Raw genomic sequence first — 25,898 nt, 5'->3', positions numbered from 1 at the left:
GGGGTGGGGAAAGGGGGGGGGGGGGGGGGGGGGGAGGCTGTTCCCATATGCACAGCAGTTTATAATGCATTAAAGTCAGCATCCCCTCCCCAGCATGGATGAGGCCCGACGGTTTACAAAATTTCAGAACCAGTGTAACACTGGTGTCAATGTCTGTGAGGATGGTGGGCTGATCTCCAGCCAAATCGAGAGCTGCCCTGATGTCAGTATACAACATAGTTAGTTTATAACACACACATAGCCAAAATATACTGAACTGAAAGTTGCACATTACAAATGTCAGAGTGATGGGCCCTGCTGCAGAGGCAAAAACCACATTTTAAAGGGGTATGTAATATATGCAGTATCCTGAGCAGAACTTTCTTCCATCAGAGAAGTTGGCACAAAGTCTGTGGTTGGTTTGAGTAACTGCAGTTCGTTTTTTGCCACCTCCAACCATTCAACTTCCCACTGAGATGCATGATTCATCTAAGAGATAATGAGAACAGAGCATGCAAGGGGATGACACATCAACGTACATCACTGTCCCCACACATTTCTTTGGCTGCTTTATTGGCTATGTCACAACACGACACCCAGTCTACAAGCAGAGAAAATCTCCAACTTGGCCGGGAATTCAACCCAGGCCTACTGCATGGGAGGCAAGCACATTACCATTCAGTTAAGCAGGAGTACAACATGAGAGGCAAGCAGGCAGACAACATGAGAGGCAAGGGAGTCACAAAGGATGATTATTGTGGAGGGCTGTCAGAAGGGGGTTCCACTGGGATATGAGTAACTGTCTGCTAACCTCCACAAATACAGTGTGGGGGTAGCTCATTACATAAAATAAAAACATGGGACAGTCTGGTTTGATTGAGGCAGAGGTGACAGATGATGGTGGATTCCTTCTGAGAAGAATGGGAGGAGGAGAGCCATGCAGCAGTAGTCTACGTGACAGAGCAAAGTTTATTAGAGAGGGTAGTAGCCCACCAGATGTTCTGTCTCCAAGTGCGTAGATGTCTTGTTTGCAGCCACTCATATACATCTGGTATCATCAAAGCGAATGGGGGACAAGTAATCCATTCTCTAGCCAAACAGTCTGCAAGTTCAGTCCTTGGGATACTCACATGACCTAGAGAAAGACAACTGAGCAGGCCATATGACTAACTGAGAGAAGATTATAACCGACAGACATCACAGGGTGACAATAGTAACATAGATTGATGGCTTGGAGACTGCTCATTGAGTAACTGTAAATTAAAATCAGTCAAGAGAGGCTTCTCCAATAAAATGTAGGGCTCTGCTAATTGCTATCAACTTAGTGTAAAAACACTACATGTTCCTGGCAACGAATGGTGTTACAGACCAGCAGTAGATGTAAAATCATATCCAGTTTTAGAGTCATCAGTGTGAAAGACAGCATCCTGAAAAAGTGAAAGAAACAGACACCAAAAGGTCATGGGGGCAACAGACTTCAGGAGCCTGAAGTAGATTGATCTAATTCGTGGCCTGGACCGAGACTGGGGAAAGGGTGGGGGACATGGGAATTATATTCTGAGGAGGAGGTCCAGTTGGAGTGCTGTGAGGTGTATTGCAACTGGTAATCCCAACTGAGGGAAGGTGTCAATGGGTTGATGCCCCTAATACTTAAAAAGGATAAGATATGTCTACAGGACTACTTTAGAAGGCACCAGTGGCCAGTCGAGCTCCATTACAATGAACAGTGTCTAACAACTGCAAAGCTGAAGGTGCCACTGAGTCATAAACCTGGCAACCATAGTCCAACCAGGATTGGACCAGAGTCCAGCAAATATAGAAAAAAGTAGTGCAATCCATATCACAAGAAATGTGGGCAAGGAAGCAGAAAATTTGAGGCTTTCATATACTGCTAGCCTTTAGTTGATGAATACGGGACAGTCAAGCCAGCTTTTTGTCAATGAGGAGTCCCAAAAATCAAGATTGTGCCACAATGTCCAAGTGCTGGGTGCCTAAGAAGAGGAGGGTCAGGAGGTACCATGGTATGATGACAGAAATGAATGACCCATATTTTTGCAGGACAGGATTGGAAACCACAGAAAAGCATCCACACAGAGGCCCTTTAGGTGGTACCTTGGAGTTGCATTCAGCCATGGCTACCGACTGGCAAATACAAAAGTCACTGACATACAGTGCAGAGGTGCCCATCGGTTCAACAGAGGTCATTAGCCCATTGCTGATGGAGAGAAAGAGCACAGAGCCCTGAGGAAAGCCATTAACTTGGGTCTGTGGAGAGCAGAGTGTAGCATCAAACTCCAACCCGGAACAATTGATGGAATAAAAGCTGATGAATAAAAACTGGTAGAGTCTCATGTGGCCCATTAATGGGGGGTAAGTAAAATGTGATGGCGCCAGGTGGAGTACGTCTTAAGTAGGTTAAAAAATATTGCAAAGAGGTGTTTTAAATTAGAAAAAGCCTGTCAGTTCGAGAAACTAGAATAATCGGCAGGCAGCCATCCTTTCAAGTAGTTTGCAGAGCATGTTGGCCAGGATGCAACTGTCGATGGATGTTGGCTTGAGGATAGGAATGATGATACTATCTTGCCACTGCAAAATGAAGATACCGCCACACCAAATATGGTTAAAGACCCTGATGAGACAGTGCTAATGGGTGACATTCAGATGCACTATCTGACTGTGAATGGAATCATGGCCTCAGATTGTGTCCTGAGATGAGGCAAGAGCCTGATGCAGTTCCCAGTCAGTGAAAGATTCATTATACAATTTGGCAAGGCGTTGGTGAAGGAGGGGAGTTCTGATCAGCACTGGACGGTAATGGGGGAGGAGAGAAGTGGGGACAACTGTAAGCTACTACTCTCCCTTTCACAATAGTAGTTCTGGTTGCACAGGTGATCGCATCGGTGAAGTCTTCCACAAACTTGTAAATGTATTCTGTAAGAGTTGGAGAAGGTATCAGCAGGGGCGTAAGGCTGCCAGTTGGCTCTTCGAAACAACCAACATGATTATCAGTCCATCAGGTGGTTGTAAGGAAGTATCGGCATCACAGGAAAGTGGTCAGTGCTACAAATATTGTCATGTAGTGACAAATGTAGTAAAGAAACAACATGCAATGATTTTGTTAAGAAGGCATCAGTCTTCATGCAGCTGCACGTGCTGCAGCATCGATTGGTCACTAAGGGGAGACAAACCAAAATTGAAAAGAAGCCAGTCAATCAGAAGGCCCCTATCAGCCAAAATTGTACTTCCCCCAGGAGGTGGCACACACCAAAATCCTGGGAAAGTTGTTGCATTAAGATTGTCATTTCAAGGTAAGTAAATGCTCAGCCCAGAAGTAAATAAATGTTGCAAACGGTGACCACAGGGGCAGTTTTCACTTGCACTGACATTATTTTTAAAGTGGTATTGGGTGGAGGGCGGCGCACTCACTCAGACCCATCCAGATGATCTCTCAGGGCCAGTACAGTTCTGACAGGCTATTCAGTACCCTCAAAGAGTTCAGGAATAGTTACCTATGAAATGTACATCTTCGAGAGCAACACAGATCGCCAACCATGAGAAAATTGTTATCATTCTGGAAGGCAACACTAATATCCATGCAGTTCCATTGGATAATCATGTAGAGGGAGACTGGGTAAACCATGAAAGCATCGGGAGGACAGGCCATGCCCCAAGATCACTGTGTCACCAGTACGGTTGCAACAACATGGTAAATATTGGTTCAGAATACAATGGTGTGGAGAAATCTAGTGCTCCTGGGGGTCACCAAATTAGCCTTCTACTGAACGTTTTCTTTTTCTCTTTCACAACTTTTGGCAGCTGAGACTCTTGTGAGGCCTTATTTGCCATGGGCATATGAACGGAAGAAGAGCAGGCAGTCCTGGGATCCATTTCACTCAGCTCCTTCAGCCAATGGCTGATGTCAGGTTGCTTAGCTGTGGATTTCTGGGAGAAGTTTCCCCGAAAGAGAGCCCTGTAACTGGCAGGTGCTGGAGGAGGATGCTCCTTCTTCAGCTGGGAGCGAGGATTGGTTCTCAAAGATGGTAGTGCTGGAACCACAAGATTTGGGGTCTACCTTCCCATGGTCAAGTCTGTTTGGGTGACTACCCAAGATCAATGTCGAGGGAGTAAATATGCCAGGTACTACTGACAACCTGACCATAGCAATGGCAAAAGTCAATATCATTGAGGCTGGATAAAATTATTATATAAGGGGTATACAAGTGAGAACAAGACAGATGGGAAAAAATTTGGCCAGGAGTGACTCTAGCACAGAGCAGACTTAATTATGTAGGTAGACGGTTAATCAATTCCGGAAATTGATAATCGTGACAATTTTTGCCTGTTATTGACACATACTGGAAAAATATTGGTCCCAGGGAGTCTGAGACTTTAAAGAACGTTTTAATTTCGAAGTATGAAGGCGGACAACAAATGACAAAAGAAATATTATTTTTGTGACATTTAATTACAAATAAGCAATTTCTTGATTTTCTTTCCTTTACTTGCACTGGGAAACCTCAGTTCTTACCAAATTTCATGATCCTATGTGAATGGAAAGTACCCTATAGGTCCTAATGAGTGAACGTGCAAATATCAAAATACATGGAATAAATGGCCGTATCTTTTGATTCCACTGGCTTATAAGCTTCAGTTTTTTTTTCACTGCCAACGGACCATAAACCTCTGTAACTGACATAAATGTCAATTTGATACATTTACTCGCTTCCGAAAAAAAAAAATATTTTCAACAATCAATCAGTCAGACAGACAGACAGACAGACAGACAACAAAGTGATCCTATAAGAGTTCTGTTTTTCACCAATTGAGGAACAGAACCCTAAAGAAATTGAGTCAAGTACCCTAAAAAAGAAAGTGAAATGTTCATTATTTCAAAAGTATGTGCCATAACAGTCATCCCACAGTGATCGAGATAGTCAATGCCTTCATGAAAAAATGTGTGCTGTTGCCTATGGAACCATGATTGTACTCAGGCCTGCACCTCTCCACTGAAGCAAAGCTAAAGCCTCTGATGTCTCTCTTTAGCGCTCCAAAAATATGGAGTCTGACACATTCTCTAATATGGATCTCAAGCATGGATTATGTCATCTAACCAAACAAAACCAATTCTATCTGCTGACTGGAGGATGCTTCAAATAGCTGGAGATCTATGCTATGACTTCCCAACAACTTTGTTTTATGACACACTTCAAGCCAAGAGCATGCTAGACAGAATAAAAGAACAAATCACCAGACTCTTACATGGGAAGAGATCGGGACTGTATGGAAAATGTGTGGGCAGGCTCACATGTTGCCAAGGTTGTTAAGGCTATGCTGCAGAAGTATCACTGAGAAGCCCTTACACATCCTACGAAGGTGTTCGATCTCTCCCCATGCAATTTCCATATTTTTGTACATCTGAAGAAAGACATTTGCGGCCATCGATTTGTTTCAGATGAAAAGGTTCATTCCTGGGTGCAATCGTGGATCTGTAAGCAAACGCAAAATTTCTCCATGAAGGCAATGACCATTTTGTCTCATAGTGGGGTAAATATAATAACAGTTAAGGACATTACTTCAGAAATAATAAACAGTTCACTTGATTTTTTTCCCCATCTGTCTCATTTTTACTTGACTACCCCTCAAAAGTTTTCCAAGCTTCAAAGTATGAGAGACAATCTGTGAACATCAGCTCCTGGATTTTGCATTTCTTAATTAGGGTAGCTTATTTGGAGGTTGGTGATGGTGGTCATTCCCACAGTTGACACATACAGGTGGTAGGGTACACGGTGAATTTTCGTGAAGTGGCCTGCCAGAGTCTCTACAAATCAAATGTGTGTACACTGTGATTACATACCTTGTCTTTCCAAAATGCTTTGAGACTGGATTAATAGTAATAAAAAAAACAACTGTTAATATTGTGGTTTTAATGTTTCAGATCTTCTATGTAGTCTCCCCCAACTTTAATACAAAGCACAGAACTTTTATATAACTGTATGTAACTGTCAGAAAAGTTCTCCTTTGGGATGCTGTTTAACTCGCATGTCACACTGCACCTTCTTCAGTCTTGCCAAACACTAAGGGACCCAGTATGCATTATTTTTTTCCCCCTATTGCTAACAACAAGTCTTGTCACCCATGATGATCTTTTCCAGAAAGCAACTGCCCATGTTTAATTGTAATCAAATTGCAGTACACACTCATGTGCTGTTGGTTTTGTTCAAGAGTCAAGATGTGTGTGACTAACTTTGCACACATTTTTCTCTCTTTCAAAACATTCCATAGAATGTCTCAAACACTTGATTTAGCGACACATTCAGTTCATTGCTCCACTGCAATTTGTGAATCCATAATGTCGACACACTATGGCTGCACATCCTATACTTAACACTGCCTGCTCATAAATGACTTGTCAAATGCACATTTGTTGTTTACACTTGGTAGTTCGCACGACCTCTGCAGTTACTGCTGTGATGATGTCACTTATACACTTGGGATAAAATTAGTCTGGAACTTTTGGACAGAAAGTGCATGCCCAAAATGCTAGCATTTAAAGCTCCCAACCAAGAGTGGGAAATATGACTCCACATCACAGTGGTAAACCGTGTCTTACATCTTTTCTGAAAGGGAATCTCCCTCAAAAGCAAGGATGAATGTGCTGGAGTCACTCTTGTTGTCTGGTGTGTCTTGACACACAGTATGTATAAAGAGGATCCCTGCATCTCCAAGTGTTCATACAACTAATCCATCTGCAGTATTAGGTCCCACTGAAAAATTAATCCCTGTACTATGTCTGGGTTCTTATGGGGTATTGTGGTAGCAGGTACATCACGAAGTTATATACAATAGAGCAATGCCTAGAACTTGGCTTAAGATGGAACCATGTCTTAATGTACTCAGGGATGAAAGCCTGCCAAATATATTTTCCACTGAGAGAAAGGGCTTTATCTGCCAGGAACAAAACCAGGAAACGAGGAAAGTAAATTTTTGCAAATCACTTGGTTTTGATTTCTTTTCATGGTGTGACCAAGGAAGGAAAGTTCATAGGATCCTAATAACCTGCATTGAATTGTGATCTGTCTAAAGAGACTGACAACCCCTTGTGGCCACTGCCCCATAATTCTAGTCATATTACACACCGTGTTGTTGCCAAGTCTAACAAAGCCTCTCCCTACGAGCGCCACCGAGCCAAAGTCAAGACCACGTGGCATAATGGCCTGCGTCCAGAGTCACAGTACCCCTAAATAGACAGGCACCTACTCCATGGCATACAGCATACACAGATGAGTTGACAGCTCAGGCACCAACAGTGTGAACCCTGCATGGTCAGGGGGACTACTGCCGTATGGGTAACTGATCCCACCCCCCTCCCCACTCCATGGCCTGGCTACCATGCTGGGTGCTGTTCAACCTTCCCCACATATCCTGTAAAAGGAATTTGAAAAGGTAGAGGTTAAACCCGGATGTGAGGAGCACACGTAAGTTAAAAAAATATATTATAAAATAAAGGGAACAAAGTGGAAAAGTCTGTAACTGATATCCTAAGAGTGGGATAAGTCGTCAGCTGGGAATACATCCTGGAGAATAAGTCTGAGAAAAGACACCATCAGAGAGTAAAATTGCAGCACAGGAAAATCAGTAGTAGTGCAATGGCTTGGTGGCCCACGCTCTTCATATGCATTCTCAAAAAAAGCCTTGAGAGCCTCCTGGAGGGGAGAGAGGCAGAGGGTGATCATTCAGTGTGTGGAATGAACTGATATGTTTCTCTGCTCTTCCTGGAACAACAATACTCAGAACTATATGGGTAAGCATAAGGGTACTACACTGATGAAATGTATTCCTACACTGAATCATATTGAATTCCAGTGGATGGCAGTCTATCTCCTGCCTCCCTTACTATAAAATTCATGTGGTAATTACAGTTATTGTGATTATCATGAGCCACTGGTAGATTCTTCATAGTGGGATATATAATGTGTAAGTAATGTCTGCGATCTTTTTGTTGGTATTTTTCAGTTGCAGATGCTGTTAATGTACTTTGTTTTCACTATGCCATTTCATTCTGGTGGATGGCGGCTTAAGTCATGTTGTTTACTAGTCTAGTGAAGATGGTGATATGTTGGGGGGTGAGAGGAGGGGGGGGGGGTTTTGGTGGTTTGCAATGGATTATGTAGTATACTAGACACAAAAAGGTAGTCCTGTAAGTCTGGTAAGTTTCCATGAAAGATCGGAACATTTTTGTTGTGCCTTCATTGTTGCCATGAAAGAAATTCAACAATGTACAGCAACCAGTTCTTTATCGACAGCCTTCTGAATTGGTCAGCCTGTTGACTGTGACTACAACTGCAAAAATTGAGTTTTGTGCCGTTATTAAACATTCTCATTTGCAGCATTGGACTACTGCACAAATCAAAATAGAACTGGATGAAGTTCACATGGACTCTGCTCCATCATTGAAGACCATCTACTTTTGGACTAAAGAATTTAAACATGGTCAGATAAGCACCAAAGAAAAAGTGTTCTAGGGCTGTCCAATTGAGGTCACTGCAAGGAAAACCATTCACAAAATCGGTGATACAGTAATGCAAGATGGCCAAATAAAAATTCATGAGATTGGTGAGACTGTAAGCATCTCAATTGAGCGAGTGCATAATATCCTACACAGAGAATTAGCTATGAAGAATCTGTGTTCGAGGTGTGTGCCACAACTGCTCACAGTCAAATAAAAATGCATCTGGCACAACATTTCAGCACAATGTCTGGTGATGTTTTATGGCAGCTTGCAAGGCTTTTTGTGCCAATTTGTGACTGCTGATGAAACCAGAATCCATAATTATACACCAGCATCAAAACAGCAGTCAAAACAATGGACAAATGCTGCTGAAAGTGCACCAAAAGTAGGGAAAAAGCATTTGACAGCTCGTACAGTAAGGTCCAATGTTTTTTGGGCTTCACAAGAGAGAACTCTCAGATTACCTGAAAAAATAATAACAACAATAATAATCATAATAAATAAGTAAATAAAATAAGAATGCAGAACTGTAACTGGACCCTATTATGCTTCACTGCTGCTTTGTTTGAAAATTGTGTTGGCCGAAACAAGACCAAAGTTGGCAAGCAAAAAAGTACTCTTTCACCAGAATAATTCACCATCCCACACATCAGCGACAACAGTGGTGACTGTGCACGAACTGGGCCTTCAGTTGGCTCCTCAGCCACACTATTAACTACATTTGGCCCCAAGTGACTTCTTCATGTTCCCTAATTTGAAACTTTTGGCTTGCTGGAAAGAAATTTTTATCAAATGAGGAGGTGATAGTTGCGGTCTATGAGTATCTTGCACTGTTCAACAGTACCTGTTTCTCTGATGGGATTAAAAAGCTGAGAAATCACTGAATAAAGTGTGTATCCCTCAAACAAGACTATGTCAAGAAGTAACGTGGGTTTGTTAAGAAACAGATATTATTTTCTTGCTGTTTTCCAGACTTACCAAGCCACTGCCGAATGTAGTTATAATGGTGTTGATGACACTGTTATAGGTCAAGATACTACTGTTTTACTTTGACCAATGACATTACTGTTGTCACTATTTTTTCACAACATGAACATTAGAATACTTTCATATCAAGGTTAGGTTGGAAGATTACAGTCTGGTATCGAGTTAGCAAAGCAAACAAATGGGTCAGAATACACTAGTCCTTTCCCCACCTCTGTGTCCAACACATCCTCCCATCTCGATATATCTCCTCCTCCCTACCTTCTCTGTCTCTTCATCTTGTCCACCCCCTCTCTTTCTCCAGTTCATTTACCCAATATCTCTGACAATATCTTCCGTCCCCTCTCTCTTTTCATCTCTGCCACCTCCTCCTCCTTTTCCATCTGCCCATTAACCATCTACACGCCCACCTTCCTCATGAATCTTCCTCTCCTCCTCTCTCTCCATCCATTTCCTCACCCCCATCACTCTGTTCATACCCTCCTCTATCCATCTCAACCTGTCCCCAGCAATGGTCGTTGGCACATGTAGCTCCTGCAGTACAATTCAATAAAGCAGAACTGTACCACTCCCACAACATGCCAGTCAGTCAGGGCAGTCTACATAGCAGGGGCTTGCAAATCATTTATTTGCCCCTGATGTACAGGCCTCCATGCAAAGCAGGGTCGCGCAACTCCAACACAACAATCCTGTCATGCTGGCAGCCTACATGTCAGGGTCTGGAAAACTGTTCCTTGCCTGGTATGTCAGCTCCACTGCAAATCAGGTTGATATAGCAGGCCGATACTGCTCCCATAGCACACACCTGTTATGCAGGACAGCCTATACACCAGGCTGGTAAAAAACGTGTTTTTGCCCATACATCCGCTCCTGTTTGAAGTAGGAGATGATGAACTCCACAGCACTGATACTCATGAGGCCTGCTGTTTCTGTACCAAATTTGAATGATATTGACCCGAGCATTTGGGAGGAGATCCCAGACACACACTTTGTTTTATATATGTAACATATTGTGCACTCTAAAGTTATATTTAAATCCCTGAAGAATGCCCCTATTTTTTCCATTGTGATATGAATTTTCAAGTTCTTAATGTGTTTGAATGTATTAATAACAAGAATGTCCCAACTCAAATCCTCATATTCCTGTGGGCAACTTGTTAGTTTGTCTGTTTAATTTTGCTAATGTTTTCATGTTGTTGTTATATCACTCACTTGTCATTTCTTGATGCTCATACCTCTGCCATGTTAATGACCTCATCAGGGCATTTGCTTGGTAATGCATTGTTAACTAATCCCATAATTTCACCTTAATATGGTCTAAATAAATAGCCTTACATATTTTAATGTTTGTGTCCGATTCTAGTGAGGTCTAATGTAAGAGTATTTGTCATTTCACTGTTTTATATGCATGACATTAGCATACGTTTGTCTGTATTGTGAATAGCTGTACCCCATCTCCAGGTCTCCAAATTTTCTGATGATTCGACATACACATATAGGTTATGAAACTGAATTTGTCTATGAACAAACTCAAAGAGATATGAATATTAACAACCAGGTCATTCTGAATTACAGTTAATAACAATGTGCTTTTCACATTTCTTTGTGGCTTATCCAACTCAACATTCTTTCTGAGATTGTCACCCGCTGAGAATAACATATGGGATTGGTTAGAAACAAATCACAACTTACTTTTTTGTAATCATGTACTTTGTTTACTAGGCAGCATGGTGGTACTACCTCCAGATATTATGATGCAAAGCAACATCTTTGGATCCATCATCTGTGGGCATCAGATGAATGAAAATTGTACACTGGTTTTAACGTGATTGGTGCTTATGGAATCAGTGTTTATTCCTTGAAAGGACAATACAGTTCGCTATGTTGCTCAAGAGATATCGTACAAACTGCTGCTACAAAAGGCATTAGGTCTCTTGCATAGCTGATACAGAATCTAACAGATACCCCATCAATTCCAGTGGATGTCCCTCCCTCAAAAGACTTTAGCCTACATTTTGACTGTGTGAAGACATCTCTACGGGTCTCATTCTCATCTTTGTGTGAAGATTGAGATGACAAGCAATAGTGCAATCTTCTTAACTCCAGCAACTTGAACAGGCCAAATCTAGCATTTCAATCTTCACTTTATAATCTTAGGTTACAGTATCGGTGCAACCAATGAGGAAATGAATTGACTAAATTTATCAACTACCTGATATTATAATCGCCAAACAACTAGAGATTTATCTTTAAACCAGCATATGAAATTTTGCAAAATTTCACTGTATTTAAGCAAACAAGAAAGGAAAACACTCCAGGCACACCGTACCACGATTCATGGAAATAAACTCTCTATTAACCAAACTATGGGAAACTGCTAACGGCAGAAAATACCAACACTACAGAGGGAGCGGTGGGGGCGGGAAGAGGATGCAGGTTTTACACATTTCCATTCCAACACATACCTGTTAGCTCCCTTATATATTTCCCTTCGTGGCCTGTCTCTACTACTCTGTTTCCTTAAGCCACCGAAGAGATAACTAAAATTTAGCAGTAAAAGTGAGTTTCAAATTACAAACACTACTTTGTCAACAGTACTTATTTCCCTCTTCGTTTAGTTTCATTACTTTCATGTTCCGTCTTCTTTACAAAACAACAAACCAATGAAGTTTCCATTATTAAACTTTCAGTCATTAGGAATACAATGAAGCACACCGGTAGTTGGGCGTTATAAGCAATCCGTAAACTGTCAGTGAGACCAAACAGGATGGTATTCCTGTCCACAGAGAATACCGATACTTACTTGTTTGACAGCACTATGGGAGTTAAATTCCTCACACACCGACTGCCATGTGTTAGATCGTATTGCAATTGACAAAATATCGAAATTCTCTGGTTCAACCAGGTTAAGATGTTTTCTTAGAATATCAAACAAAATAGAACTTTCTTCTTCAGAAAATGGTGAACAACGTCTTATTACTTTTGCCATGAGCACTCCCTAGTATATCAAGCAATCTAAAACTACTTTTCATTGGCCACTAAATATGTAATTCGAATTAAACAAATGTCTCCTACATCTTAAAAACCTGTCAATGTTATTGACCGTTCTTTGTCTCCCGGTGTAAGATGTCTGTGATTGAGCATTACCAATTTAATTTATGTTTCTAAATGAAGAAAAAAATATGAACCAAGAATTGTCTTACAGTAGTTCCTTTAATAACAACGTGATGTTGACCTACAATAGTCTTTCTTAAGGATTATGTGCATATTTTTTCTTTTTTAATACTGGATACTCGTAAATTTCTTATGTCCCATTTTCAACTGCTAAGTTGGCGAATCTGAACGAATGCGGGAGACGATTAGTGTCGAATTGTGGATTGATCTTGCGAGACCTTTTTTTATTATTATTATTATTTACAAGTTATAGTGCTAATGGCTGCAAAAAAGTAAGGACTGTAGTCACACTTTTTTTAGAAACAAGGAAGAAGGGCCGACATACAGTGTGTCATGTTTAATAACTGGGAGTTTAAGAGAATAACTGTAATAAGAATACCAACGTTACCATCATTATAAAAAGTACAACAGCCATTGTATAATTCGTTGTCTCGTTAGTACGTACATATTAAAAGAGTCTTCTGCAGTTTTGAAGTGCAGCGTGTGGTTGTTAACTGATTTTTAAGAATTGCAAGGGCAGTAGCAAAAGCGAAGTGTTTGAACTGTTGCTGTCATTGCAGACCAATATGGATCCCTCTGCCTCCTGAATCACTGAAATTAACGTGCTCGCGAGTAGAACGAAATGGCAACTTCGAAGACATCAAACACCTACAACCGTCAGAATTGGGAAGATGCTGTGAGTACTACAAAAAGCTGATTTGCGGGCTAATGTGTTTTCTTTTAATCTTATTCCAAACTGTTGGCTTGCTCATTAGATAAGTTGTTTAACCGCGCTTGGTGATAAGTGTTCCCTACGTGACGATGTGCAGCTGAAGCTTCAGGGACGTTTCTGTATCGAAGCGTTTGTTGTGTGAAAAACAGAAACACGGTAAGTAAGTCAGAACTACTGAGGGTAGCCCTATATGCTAGATGGTCCCTCGGGGTGGGTGATATAAAAGTAAACAGCTTTGATTGTGAAAATGGTTGCACAAAAATTGGGAGTTTGCTGTTCAAGTCGTAGTTTATGCTGGAAGTAATTCTGACCCTAAAGTTTCCTTCATCTGTAATAGAATTTTGTTTATGAAAAGTATGTTTTACTAGATACTCAACTTTTTTGTCGTTTTATTATAGTTGAATGGTGTACAGGTTGAAAAACGGAGGAAGACCGAAGGTGGTCTCCAGGAAAATATTCGGCCTACTGTGTGAAACCAATCTTTGGGTTGTGCATCAGTTACAAATAAGTGCATAATGGTGACAGGTTAACTAGCTGAACTCACTGGCAGCGTAATTTTGTCAAACAGATTATCCCTATGTAAACAGTAAGATTTCCTAAATGCTTGTAAATAATTTGTTGGTTTGTAGATGGACAGTTGAATTTCGACTTTATAACAGGCCTAGGCCTACTATTTGTTAGTATGAATTGTCAAGCACTATAATCCTAGTAATTCAGTCCATGTAAGTAATGTTTGATAGTAAACAGCATTAATGTTATGCGAACTGTTTTGGCTTATGATTTTCGGAATTCAAGAGCACTTTCCCCCGAAAGGCAAAGGTCCCGAGTTCGAGTCTCGGTCGGGCACACAGTTTTAATCTGCCATCAGTGCACACTCCGCTGCAGAGTGAAAATTTCATTGTGGATTTTCGGTATTCGTTTTTTACTACAGTAAGCTAATAAGCTACACCCAAATCATAGCAATGTTTTCTGTAAATGCTGTATTTCTGAATATTGGTGTTATGTTTCAGCTGCCAGGGTAATTCTTATCCTCTGTCCTTTCTTTTGCAATAGCAAGCTTTGTAGACTCAGTTTCTTTTTAATCTACAATAATGCTCTATTTCTTACAACTAGAGTTGCACTGGTTGCCCATTCTAGAACCAGTTATATTTTTAAAAATAATAATTTGTGGTCATCACAGCAAACTGTGCAGAGTGTTGGACCTAGTTGAATACAGGAATGTTTGAATGTATAGCAACTCTGATTAAAACTGCAGTCTTAAAGTATGTAAGGACAAAAGCTGAATAGGTAATTTAGGAGGAAAGGTAGTAGCACCTGATAAGTGTGGTACAATAATTTACACCACTATAGACTCAAAAGTGCAAAAATTGGTAATAATCAGTATTGTGTATAAAAGGTGCAGGTAGAATATTTAGGGCCTTCTTACTATCAAATGAAAGGTATAATAAAGATTGTACATTTCTGCATAGGAGAGCAAACCCAAGCCTTCATCCAGCTGTCCTTCATTTAAGTACAGTGCTGATACAGCTCCATCCTTTATTCTAGTGTGTCCAGCTCAGCACGTGCTCTATCTCTAATGACACTGAAATTAAATACTAGATACTTGTTGACATAAAAGCTACTGCCATTCAGTCTTCATCAGTGCCTATAGATCTGATAATAAATTTATTGCTACCTATTTAATCTGAAATGTGCCCAATTGAGAAAGCCTGTCCTGTCTCAAGTCCAGTCTTTTTGAAACTAGTCAAAGGTAGTCTTGTTCTTCAAACCATACAAGGAAAAATTCACTAATGAACTCGAAAACCTACAATGCATATGAAAATATTCACATTAATAATTTACTCATTTTACATAAATAGTTTAAAAGGAAAATAGTAAGGAAGCTATTAACTTATATCTATTGCTTTGTCACCACAATCTGAATTCAAAAATGGTGAATATTGTTACTTTTATTAAAAATTGATGATATTAATAAAACTTCCATGGAGCACAGTTTGCTATTAAATGAGATTTGAATCAGATTTTTTAAATGGTGTTTACATTTTATGTAGGTAGAATTGCAAATGTTTGTTAAAATCGTAGGTTTCCTAAACTGTAACCTTAGTGAACTACAGGTTAACATTATTTTATTTGTTAATTCTTCCTTTGTCCATTCAGCACAACGCTATGCGACAAGTCAGATAAACTACAGAACTATATCATACTCAAATTAGGGTAGGCGTAGGTAAGAATTGGGCAGGAAAGTGTCCATGGCCTTATCTACATTTAAAACTACATACATACTCCCCAAGCCACTATACAGTGCATGGCAGAGGGTACCCTGTACCACTACTAGCCATTTCCTGCTCAACCAGAAATAGAGTAAGGGAAAAATGACTGTTCCATGGCACTGTATGAGCCGTAGTTTCTCTAATCTTTGCGGTCCTTATGCAAAATTATGTTGGCAGCAGTAGAATCATTCTGCAGTCAGCTTCAAATGACAGCTCTCTAAATTTTCTCAAGTGTTCATCAAAAAGAAATCGTCTTCCTTTCAGGACTTTCCATTTACGTTCCAGAAGCAGCTCCTTAGTAGTTGCATGTTGTTTGAACCTACCGGTAACAAACCAAGCAACTCTCCTTTGAATTGCTTCTATGCCATCCTTCAACCTGGTGCAGATCCCAAACACTCAAGCAGTGGGCAGCATTAGTGTCCTATATGCAGTCTCCTTTGAAAATGAACTACACTTTCCTAAACTTATCCCAATAAACCAAAATCAATCATTCGCCTTCCCTACTACAATCCTTACATGCCCATTCTATTTCATATTTTTTTGCAATACAATGCCTAGATTTTAGTTGACGTGATGTGTCAAGCAGCAGACTACTAATGCTGTATTCGAACATTATATGTTGGTTTTCCCCACTCATCTGCATTAGTTTACACTTTTCTACATTTAGAGCTAGCTGCCATTTGTCACACCAACTAGAAATTTTGTATAAGTCATTTTGTATCCTCCTACAGTCACTCAATGTTGAAACATCTTCCTGTACACCACAGCATTGTCAGTAAACAGCCACAGATTGCTGCCCATGATTTTCCTCAAGATCATGTATCTTTGTAGAAAATAACATTGGTCCTATCACACTTCCCTGGGGCACTCCTGATGATACCCTCGCCTCTGCTGAGCACTTGCCATCTAAGGTTGTGGGTTCTGTTACGTAAGGAGTCTTCAAGCCACTCACATATCTGGGAATTTATTCCATATGCTCGTACCTTCATAAGTCTGCAGTGGAGCACCTTGACAAATGCTTTTCAGAACTTAAGGAATATGGAATCTGCTTGTTGCCCTTCTTCCACAGTTCGTAAGATATCGTGTGAGAAAACGATAAATTGAGTTTCACAGGAGTGATGTTTTCTGGAACTATGCTGATTTGTGGACAGAAGCTTTTCTGTCTTGAAGAAGTTTCTTATATTTGAACTGGGAATATGTTCAAGAGTTCACAGGCAAACCGATGTTATGGATATTGATTTGTAATTTTGCGAGTCCATTCTTTTTACCATTCTTATATGCAGGAATCGTGTGCTTTTTTCTGGACACTCAGGACTGTGTGTTGGGTAAGAGATTCATTTTAAAATGCAAACCAGGGAAGGGCCAATGCTATAGAATACTCTTCGTAAAACTGAATTGGGATTACATCTAGACCTGGGGACAGCATGTTTGTACGATTCTCCTGTGAACAACTTCTTAAAAGTGCAACTTAAAGCTTTGGGTTTCCTTTTGCTATTTTCTGCTGTCACATTAGACTCTCCAATGTTGACTGGATAGAAGCCTTAGATCTGCTTACTGATTTTACGTAGGATCAGAATTTTCTTGTGTTCTTGGAAAGATCTTTCACTAAGGTATGACAGTGGTAGTTGCTGTATGCTTCATGCAGTGTTCTTTTTACAGCCACACAAATTTCTACTAATTTTTGCCTGTCATCGTTTATGTATTCTCTTTTGAACCTAGAGTGCAACAGCCTTTGCTTCCTCAGCATTTTCCGAATTTCATTGTTAATCATGATGGGTCTTTTCCAGTCTTAATCCACTTGCTCTGCACGTGGTTTTCCAGATCACGATTTACAGTCCGTTTAAACTTTATCCATAATTTCTTATATGTCCATCATAGTGAGTCTAAATGATCTTACCTCATTGTCTAAGTGGGATGCTACCAATTGCTTACCTGCTCTTTCTAGTAGAAATACTCACATAGCCTCCTTGATTTATTTAATAACTTTGGTAAGCATAGTCACAATATCATCGTCACTAAGCTCTCTCTCTCTCTCTCTCTCTCTCTCTCTCTCTCTCTCTCTCTCTCTCTCTCTCTCTCTCTCTCTCTACTGACAGTGTCAATAAGGTCAGACCTGTTTGTAGCTAGAAGTTCAAAAATATTTCCATTGCATGTGGACTCTCCAACTAACTGCTCAAGACCATTTTCGGAAAACGTGTTCAAAAGTACTTTGCAACATTGTCTGTGTGTATCCCCTGCAGTGAATCCATAGACATCCTAGTCTACATTCGGTAGGTTAAAGTTGCCTCCAACTAATATTGCATACTCTGGGTATTTCCGTACTGCTAACCATAGACTTGCCTTGAATGACTAAAATTATCATGTTGGACAGTCGGGTTTCTGCCAGTTATTTACGTATTTCGTGCATGATATTTAAATGACTTGCAGTCTTCTTCAGATATTATCTGATATTGATTCAGTGTGGAACGAGTCTGGTATTTATGCCTATGTTGTGCTAGGCTCTCCGTCTTCGATCCATGTCACATCAGGCGCTCTGTCCATGGTACACACTGACCAATAGCAGCCACTGTAGAGCTTTCTTCTAGCCGCTGTGCATGTGATTTATGGTTATTATCCATTGTCAGTCTTGCTATGAGGTTCTGAATGACATTCAAGTCATGATAGACATTTTATCTTCCAATTGTTGTCACTTAACCCCTCCTGTGATCTAGGATGTTCTATTGCCATGTTGTGCTGTGTCAGGCATTCTGTCCTAGGTCTGTGCCTGTCAGGAGTGGCTGAAGTGTTATTTTCAGGCCACTGGTGTTAAGATTGCCACTTGAGACTTGGTGGAAAGTCCTCAGGTGTTGGGTCTGTTGTCCAAGGTCCCGAGGTATCGTCCTTCGTTACATGTACTGGGAAGTTGTCTCTAACTCCATCTTTGTACTTGTGTCCCCTGAGGTCTTGACGTTGCCTCTGTTATGTTCTCAGAAGGTCAAGTGGCGGGTTCAAGGCAGAGCTCAACTGAAAACCTGTGTCAAGGTTAATGTGATTCTCCGTGGCGTTAATCTTGATAGAATCTTTGATAACACTGTCCCAGTATCTCGAAGGTTGCGTTAGAATCTTGGCATCATTGTACACTGATGTGTCAAATTTTGCAGTGTTGTATTTATCTGGACACAAAACAGTATAAACAGGTGATAGTAAAGTAGAAGCAATGTAAAGAATACAGAACGTAATCATCTGCAACATGTGGAACAGTAGACTTGATTTTTTTCTTCTTCTTCTTCTTCTTTTCCTTCTTTTTTTTCCCCCACCCCAGCTTAACGGGCTTGCACATACATTCTACCAACTGGTTAATGTGCTCAGTATGGGGTGTGACAACCTCAGGAACCAATACAGGCTTGACAATGACAGGACATGCTGTGAATGATGTCATCAATCTCATGTTGAGACAATGACACCCATTCTTACTGCAGAGCTGCTGACAAGTCTTGAAGAGTTGTTGGTGGATGCCGACGTGATGCAGTCCGTCCCCATAGTGTATATCAGATATGCCCTGTGGGATTCAAATTGGGAGAGCGAGCAGGCCATGCCATGTGTGCAATATCTTCTGTTTCCAAAAAACATCGACCACCTATGCTCTATGAGGTCGAGTATGATCGTCCATAAATACGAAGTCTGGACCCACAGCACCTCGCAACTACTGCGCATGAGATCCCAAGGTCTCACAGTGCCTGCCAGGAGTTAAATCTTGCTGGCTCAGCGGTAAAATTTCAGGAAGAGGTGTTAGAGGGGTCAACATAATCCCTGTCCACCCCATTAGGAATTCTCCTCAATATTGGTCTCCTTCCACAATGTTTGGGTCCTGAAATTGTGTTCGACATGCCCTCCAGATATGAAACCCCCCCCATTCGACCATCCAGGTTGCATGTTGATGGCTACACTCTAGATGTCCCCTTCTGTGAAGACATGCCAGAGGTAAACAGAAAGCAGGTCTTCAACAATAGAGGCCACTCTGCTGAAGCCTTCATTACAACACGTCCAGGGGATGCTGCAAGGCCAGGTTACAGTTGCAGTGCACACTGGACTCACATTCGGGAGGACGACGGTTCAATCCCATGTCCGGCCATCCTGATTTAGGTTTTCCTTGGTTTCCCTAAATCGCTCCAGGCAAATACCGGGATGGTTCCTTTGAAAGGGCGCGGCCGACATCCTTCCCTAACCTGATGAGACCAATGACCTCGCTGTCTGGTCTCCTACCCCAACAGTTTCAGTGGAATAATAAGGCAGTACTGTCATGCCCTTACAGGCAAGTAATGGTCCACTCATTCTGATGGCACATTATGCCATCAGGCTGCATCAGTTTGCGACTCTCCTGCTTCCATTCTTCCTATGGTCCTCCACAGCAGAGAGTCTGGCCTTCCGCTGCAGAGTGTCTGTAGGCTCCTCTTCATGCCATACGGCACCGTCTCTGACTGTGTACTCAGCAATTGTGGATGTGGGACTACCCTGCAAACACTATCCTGCTTGATAGGTGCCCTGACGTCACTGCTGGCATGCTTGACCATGGATTAGAATGACATCTTCGCTGCAGAACACGATTGTAGTGATATATGTTGACAGTTTGTATAATTATATCATGAATTAGACACAGGACAAGGAAACAGCAGTTTGTTGCTTTAATTTTGGACACCAGTGTAGTTCATAGAATGACTGAGTTCTAAACAATGCTCAGCAATCGCTGACATGATTGCTTGTCTCAGTCTGGTGTGTCTTTGGTGTTCTTTGCACATGATATCAATGGTCTTAGTCATCTGGCCAATGTATGACACACTACATTCGCATGTTATGTGGTAAATGCCCAATTCCTGCAAACTCCGTCATCCTTCACACTCCTTAGCAGAGCCTTAATCTTGGTGGTTGGGTGGGACATGCTCTTTTATGTTTGAGAAGAATTTTGCTGATTTTGGTAGATGCAGGCCCAACGTATGCCAAATGTGCAGCCTTCTTCTTTCTTCTTATACCTCTGGTGGGGAAACAGGGTGCAGAGCCTTTTGAACATCTCAAATATCCATTTTTGTAGAACACAGATTTTAGGTGTTCTGTCTTTGTCCTCAAATTGTCAGGATCTGACAGAGTTCTGGGTACATCATTTTACTGTGCTGAATGGTGGCAAGTGCTGGCTTGCAGGCACAAGTCGGTGTGATTGGATTTGTGGTACACACTATGTCTGGAGGTACCATCTGACTTCCTCTTTACTAATACATCTAGGAATGGAAGCAATTGATGTTCCTCCAGTTCCATGGTGAATTTAATGTTAGGCTGGTGTCAGTTTAGGTGGTCCAATAAAACATCAAGCTTTTTCCTCACGTGGGTCCATGTAACAGAGGTATCGTCCACCTAAAAAGCATATTGGTTGATCTGGGACTGATGTAAGTGCATCCTCTTTATGTCTCCATAAAGAGATTGGTCACCACAAGTGGGAGGGGGCTGCCCATTGTCACCCCTACCATTTGCTTGTAGAATTGACCCACACATAGGAAGTACACGAGGTCAGTAAGTGCCTGAATAAGTATAGGTGGCTGGCAAAAGATCCAACAATTATCTTGATTTCACCTAGACCTGTTATACATGACCAGATTAACTTCCAACTCAGATTCTACCCAAAATAGAGGCAATATTTTTGTCAACTACAATGAATGCTCCCCCTCTTGTCTTTTTGATATACATTCTGTGAATCAGTGAATATCTCGGAGCTTTTTGCGTTGGGTTTCAACCATCTCTCCATCCTGAGAATAATTTGAGTGTGAGAAATTTCCTGGAGGGCAGTAAATTAGGCCATTTTGTTATGGGTACACCGGCAATTTACTATTTAAACTTGACAGTCAAAGTTTCACTACTCTGAATGCTGTCTGGTTTCACTACCTGTGTGTCGTATGGCAAGCATTCATTAAAATATCTTAAACTACCTGTAGCCTAAAAAACCGTCATGCGCACTCCACAAGTATTCTGCTATCTGAATAGCTGCTTCCTTTTTGTAGTGTACCCCTGTCCTATCAAGGAGACACTTACAATGCCCACCCATTAATGCAGGTCCAAAGATCTACAGCCAAGACAGTCACAGAGACGATGAAGCCTTTGGTTGAGGCCTTCCACTCAGCTCCAAACCAAAGGAGCCTGATCAGATCAGTGAATTATGCTGCAAATTGTGAACTCTGATTGCATCCCTGTGCAAAGCCAGAAGTCTTCACCACTTTTGCCAGCCGTCTGTACAAACAGGATGGTCTCTGAACCCAAGCAAAAGGTGTCATTGGCGCCAACATGAGTCACAATGTGCAAATGACTGCACCCTGCACACTTGATAGGCACAGGCAAGGACTCATCCACACCTCAGGTAAGGCCCCCCCCCCGGCAAACATATAGTGTGCACATTAGCTTTCTTCTGACCCTCAACATAGACACTGGACTCACATTCGGGAGGACAACAGTTCAATCCCGCATCCGGCCATCCTGATTTAGATTTTCCTTGATTTTCTTAAATCGCTCCAGGCAAATGCCGTGATGGTTCCTTTCAAAGGGCACGGCCAACTTCCTTCCCTGTCCTTCCCTAATCCGATGAGACCGATGACCTCACTCTCTGGTCTCCTTCCCCAAACAACTCAACTCAACTCTGACCCTCAACACTTGTTTCCGTAAGGGGCTCCGTAATGTCACTTACATTATTGATGGAACCATCCCACCATTCACCTTAGAAACTTTGGAAAACGTGGATAGCCGCAATGGGTATGAACCCCATTCCTGCTGAATGTGATGCCCCCTCCCCCCAGCCTGCAGGTCCAGGGGTTAGAATAGGCCCAAGGTATTCCTGCCTGTTGTAAGAGGCGACTAAAAGGAGTCTCTCACATTTTGGGCTTCGTGATGGTCCCCTGTAGGGTTTGATCTCCAGTTTTCAAAATTTTCCTGAAGAGCAAGCCATTGGGGAAGGGTGCCTTACATGGTACATCGTGTCACATCCTTCAACATGGATCTGCACTTCTGCTTGTTCTCCAACTGTTGGGCGAGGTCACCCTCCTGGGTGCAGATTTTTCCATCAAATGTGCAGTATCATTTTCTACACTGATGGTGGTTGATTGTAGCCCCCTGACCATACAGGGATCGCTCTGCTGATGCCTGCGCAGTTAACTCCCCACATATGCCAAGGGGTAGATGCCCATCCCCTGGGGCATCGGGATTCCCGGCAATGGCCGTCCTGCCAGGTGGCCTTTGCTGTGGCTGGGTGGTGCCCATGGGCAGGGCCCGTTGTTGGAGTGGGTGGCATCAGGGTGGATGACATGTGATGAATCGTAGTACGTCATCTCTTGCTGGTGATCAAACACCAGCAGTCTAAGCGTTCACGGGCTCAGTTCAATCCACAGAAGTACGACCCCAAATCATTCCCCTCCCTGGTCACACCATGGGGGGAACATCAGGCTAAAGATGGCGGCAGCTCTTATTCGCCCTCGGAACCTTGTATGTTCGAGAGCTGATGGGGAATCTTTCATGACAATGAAGCCTCAGTTTCATGTTGAGCATTTAGATGCCAAGATTGGGGAGGTGGAGGGCTTGTCCAAAATGAGATCTGGGTCAGTCTTGATCAAAACAACATTCTCTGCCCAGTCATGGGTATTAGTCGCTTGTGACAAGCTGGGGGATGTTTCTGTAACCATCACACCCCATAAGCACTTAATTGTTGTCCAGGGTATCATATTTCACAGGGACCTTCTTTTGCAGTCCAACAATGAGCTGCATGCTTATTTAGAACACCAAGGTGTACATTTCATTCGGCATGTCCACCGGGGTCTGAGGGTTAATCAGGTTGCCACCGGTGCCTTCATCTTGGCCTTCGAGGGTGCTGTATTACCCAAGAATGTCAAGGTGATGGTCTACCGCTGTGATGTAAAACCCTATATCCCTCACCCAATGCTGTGCTTTAAATGTAGGAAGTTCAGTTATGTCTTCCCGCTGTACTTCCAGTGTCACATGTCGAGATTGCGGACGCCCATCACATCCCAATATTCCATGTGCCCCGCCTCCCATCTGTGTCATCTGTGGAGAGCACCATTCGCCTTGCTTGCCAGACTGCAGGCTTCTCCAGAAAGAAATGAAAATCATGGAATACAAGTCCCTGGAACCAACTGACCTTCACTGAGGCTAAGAGGAAATTTGAACACCTACATCCTGTACGCATGACATCGTATTACGCTGCCGCTACAACAGTTCTAGCCCCATCAGCTCCGCCAACCTAAGTCACCTCTCAGAGCCAAAAGACTACACCTAACCCCTTGATGGTGGGGGGCGCTTCTCTCCCTGTTGCTCCTGCACCACCAACTTCAGGAGCAACACACCTCCAACCATCGGGGACGTCCGTCCCCACTTCCAAGCTGGGGAAGCGTACAACTTCTTCAGCTACTCTTGCTAGGAAGGGGTCCCTTGGGTCACTCCGTTCCCAGGTTTCTGCTAGTGGGAAAGATGACACACGCCAGTGACTGAAGAGCCCAAAAGCATCTGGTCACAGGGCTTCACGCTCATCCTCCATCCCAGAGATTGAATGAGTAAAGTCCTCCCAGCCAGGGAAACCCAAGGAGCACCAAGAAAAATCCAAAAGGAAGGTCCCCAAGACCAAGGGAATTGCCGTGGCGCCCACACCGCCGCTACCTCCAAGCTCTGCGTCTGCGGATGAGGTGGAGATTCTGTCGTCCACTGAGTATCTAGATCTCGCTCGACCCTCAGACAAAATGCATATAGACTGCCCAGGCAAAAAGTCGGTGGCAGCAGGTGACCCTGAAGCGTAAACCGCCTCATTGAATGTTCCATGCCTTCCCAGTCTCACTATAATGTCATTCTCCTATGGAATTGCGGTGGCTTTTTCCACCGCCTGGCCGAGCTACGGCAACTGTTAAGCTTTACACCCACTTTCTGCGTTGCCCTCCTGGAATCCTGGTTCCCGGCAATGCGGTTCCCTGCCCTCCACAGCTATAAGGGATATTACAGGAACCATAGCGACTGTAATCGAGTGTCAGGTGGAGTTTGCATTTATGTCCTAAACTCAGTCTGTAGTGAACCTGTGCCCCTTCAAACACCCTCTTGAAGCTGTGGCTGTCAGAATGATGATGACACAGGAAATAACTGTCTGCAATGTGTATCATCCTCCAGATGGTGTAGTATCCCTGAATGTATTAACTGCACTGATTGATCAACTCCCTAACCCTTTTAATGCCCATAACCCCTTGTGGGGTTACTGTTTCCGTTCGACCTCTGCCTCTTAAATACTGGGGCCACCACACAGTTCAGTTGGCTTGAGGTAGTTACTCGGCCATTGATTTATCAATTTGCAGCCCAGGACTTCTCCCATCTATCCATTGGAGAGCAAGTGACGACCTTTGTGGTAGTGACTACTTCCCCATCTTCGTGTGACTGCTCTGGCGGGAAGCCCATGGATGCCTGCCCAGATGGGCTTTAAACGAGGTGGACTGGGAAACTTTCACCTCTGCTGTCACTGTTGAATCTCTCCCACGTGGGAACATCAATGTGATGGTTGAGCAGCTAACTACAACTATCGTTTCTGCGGCAGAAAACACGATCCCTTGCTCTTTAGGGTGTCCCCGGCGAAAGGCAGTCCTTTGGTGGTCGCCAGAAGTCACTAAAGCAATTAAGGAGCATCGTCGAGCTCTACAGCGGCATAAGCGGCACCCTTCCCTGGAGCATCTCATAGCTTTTAAACAGCTCCGGGCTCGCACTTGCCAACTTATCAAACGACGGAAGCAGGAGTGTTGGGAGAGATATGTCTCGACCATTGGGTGTCATACATCACCTTCCCAAGTCTGGGCAAAGATCAAACGTGTTTTCAGGTACCAGACCCCAACAGGTGTTCCCAGTGTTAACATAAATTGCGTGTTATCTACCGACGCAAACATGATTGCTGAGCACTTTGCTGAGCGCTATGCTCGAGCTTCTGCGTCGGAGAATTACCCCCCAGCCTTTCGCACTCTCAAACGGCTGCTTGAAGGGAAAATCCTCTCATTTACTACACACCAGAGTGAATCCCATAATGCCCCATTTACAGAGTGGGAGCTTCTCTGTGCCCTTGCCCATTGCCCCAACACAGCTCCTGGACCAAATCGCATGCACAGTCAGATGGTTAAACATCTCTCATCTGACTACAAGTGACATCTCCTCGTCATCTTCAACTGGCTCTGGTGTGATGGCGTCTTTCCATCAGAATAGCGGGACAGCACCATTGTTCCGGTAC

General features: G+C 42.7%; 2 protein-coding genes across 4 annotated transcripts in view; one reads left to right on the top strand and one right to left on the bottom strand.

The window, feature by feature from the left end:
• The window catches only part of LOC126458251 (afadin-like), a 111,153-nt gene extending 98,600 nt beyond the window's left edge, over positions 1-12,553 (bottom strand). For both annotated transcript variants that reach the window (XM_050095168.1, XM_050095177.1), the window contains exon 1: positions 12,276-12,553. In XM_050095168.1, coding sequence (XP_049951125.1) covers positions 12,276-12,461 — 186 coding nt within the window. In that variant the 5' untranslated portion in view covers positions 12,462-12,553. The remainder of the gene's footprint in view (positions 1-12,275) is intronic.
• Positions 12,554-12,816: 263 nt separating this feature from the next.
• LOC126484153 (pre-mRNA-splicing factor RBM22-like) overlaps positions 12,817-25,898 on the top strand; it is a 67,098-nt gene continuing 54,016 nt past the window's right edge. Inside the window, exons 1-2 of one of the 2 annotated variants that reach the window (XM_050107561.1) lie at positions 12,817-13,048; positions 13,207-13,322. In XM_050107561.1, the coding sequence (XP_049963518.1) occupies positions 13,269-13,322 (54 nt within the window). In that variant the 5' untranslated portion in view covers positions 12,817-13,048; positions 13,207-13,268. Of the gene's footprint in view, positions 13,084-13,206; positions 13,323-25,898 lie in introns of both variants that reach the window. The other variant, XM_050107555.1, reaches the window with a different exon arrangement.

This window comes from Schistocerca serialis, chromosome 1 (genome assembly GCF_023864345.2).
Source record: "Schistocerca serialis cubense isolate TAMUIC-IGC-003099 chromosome 1, iqSchSeri2.2, whole genome shotgun sequence".
NCBI classification, from domain to species: Eukaryota; Metazoa; Arthropoda; class Insecta; order Orthoptera; family Acrididae; genus Schistocerca; species Schistocerca serialis.
This window is presented reverse-complemented; position numbering and strand designations above follow the sequence as displayed.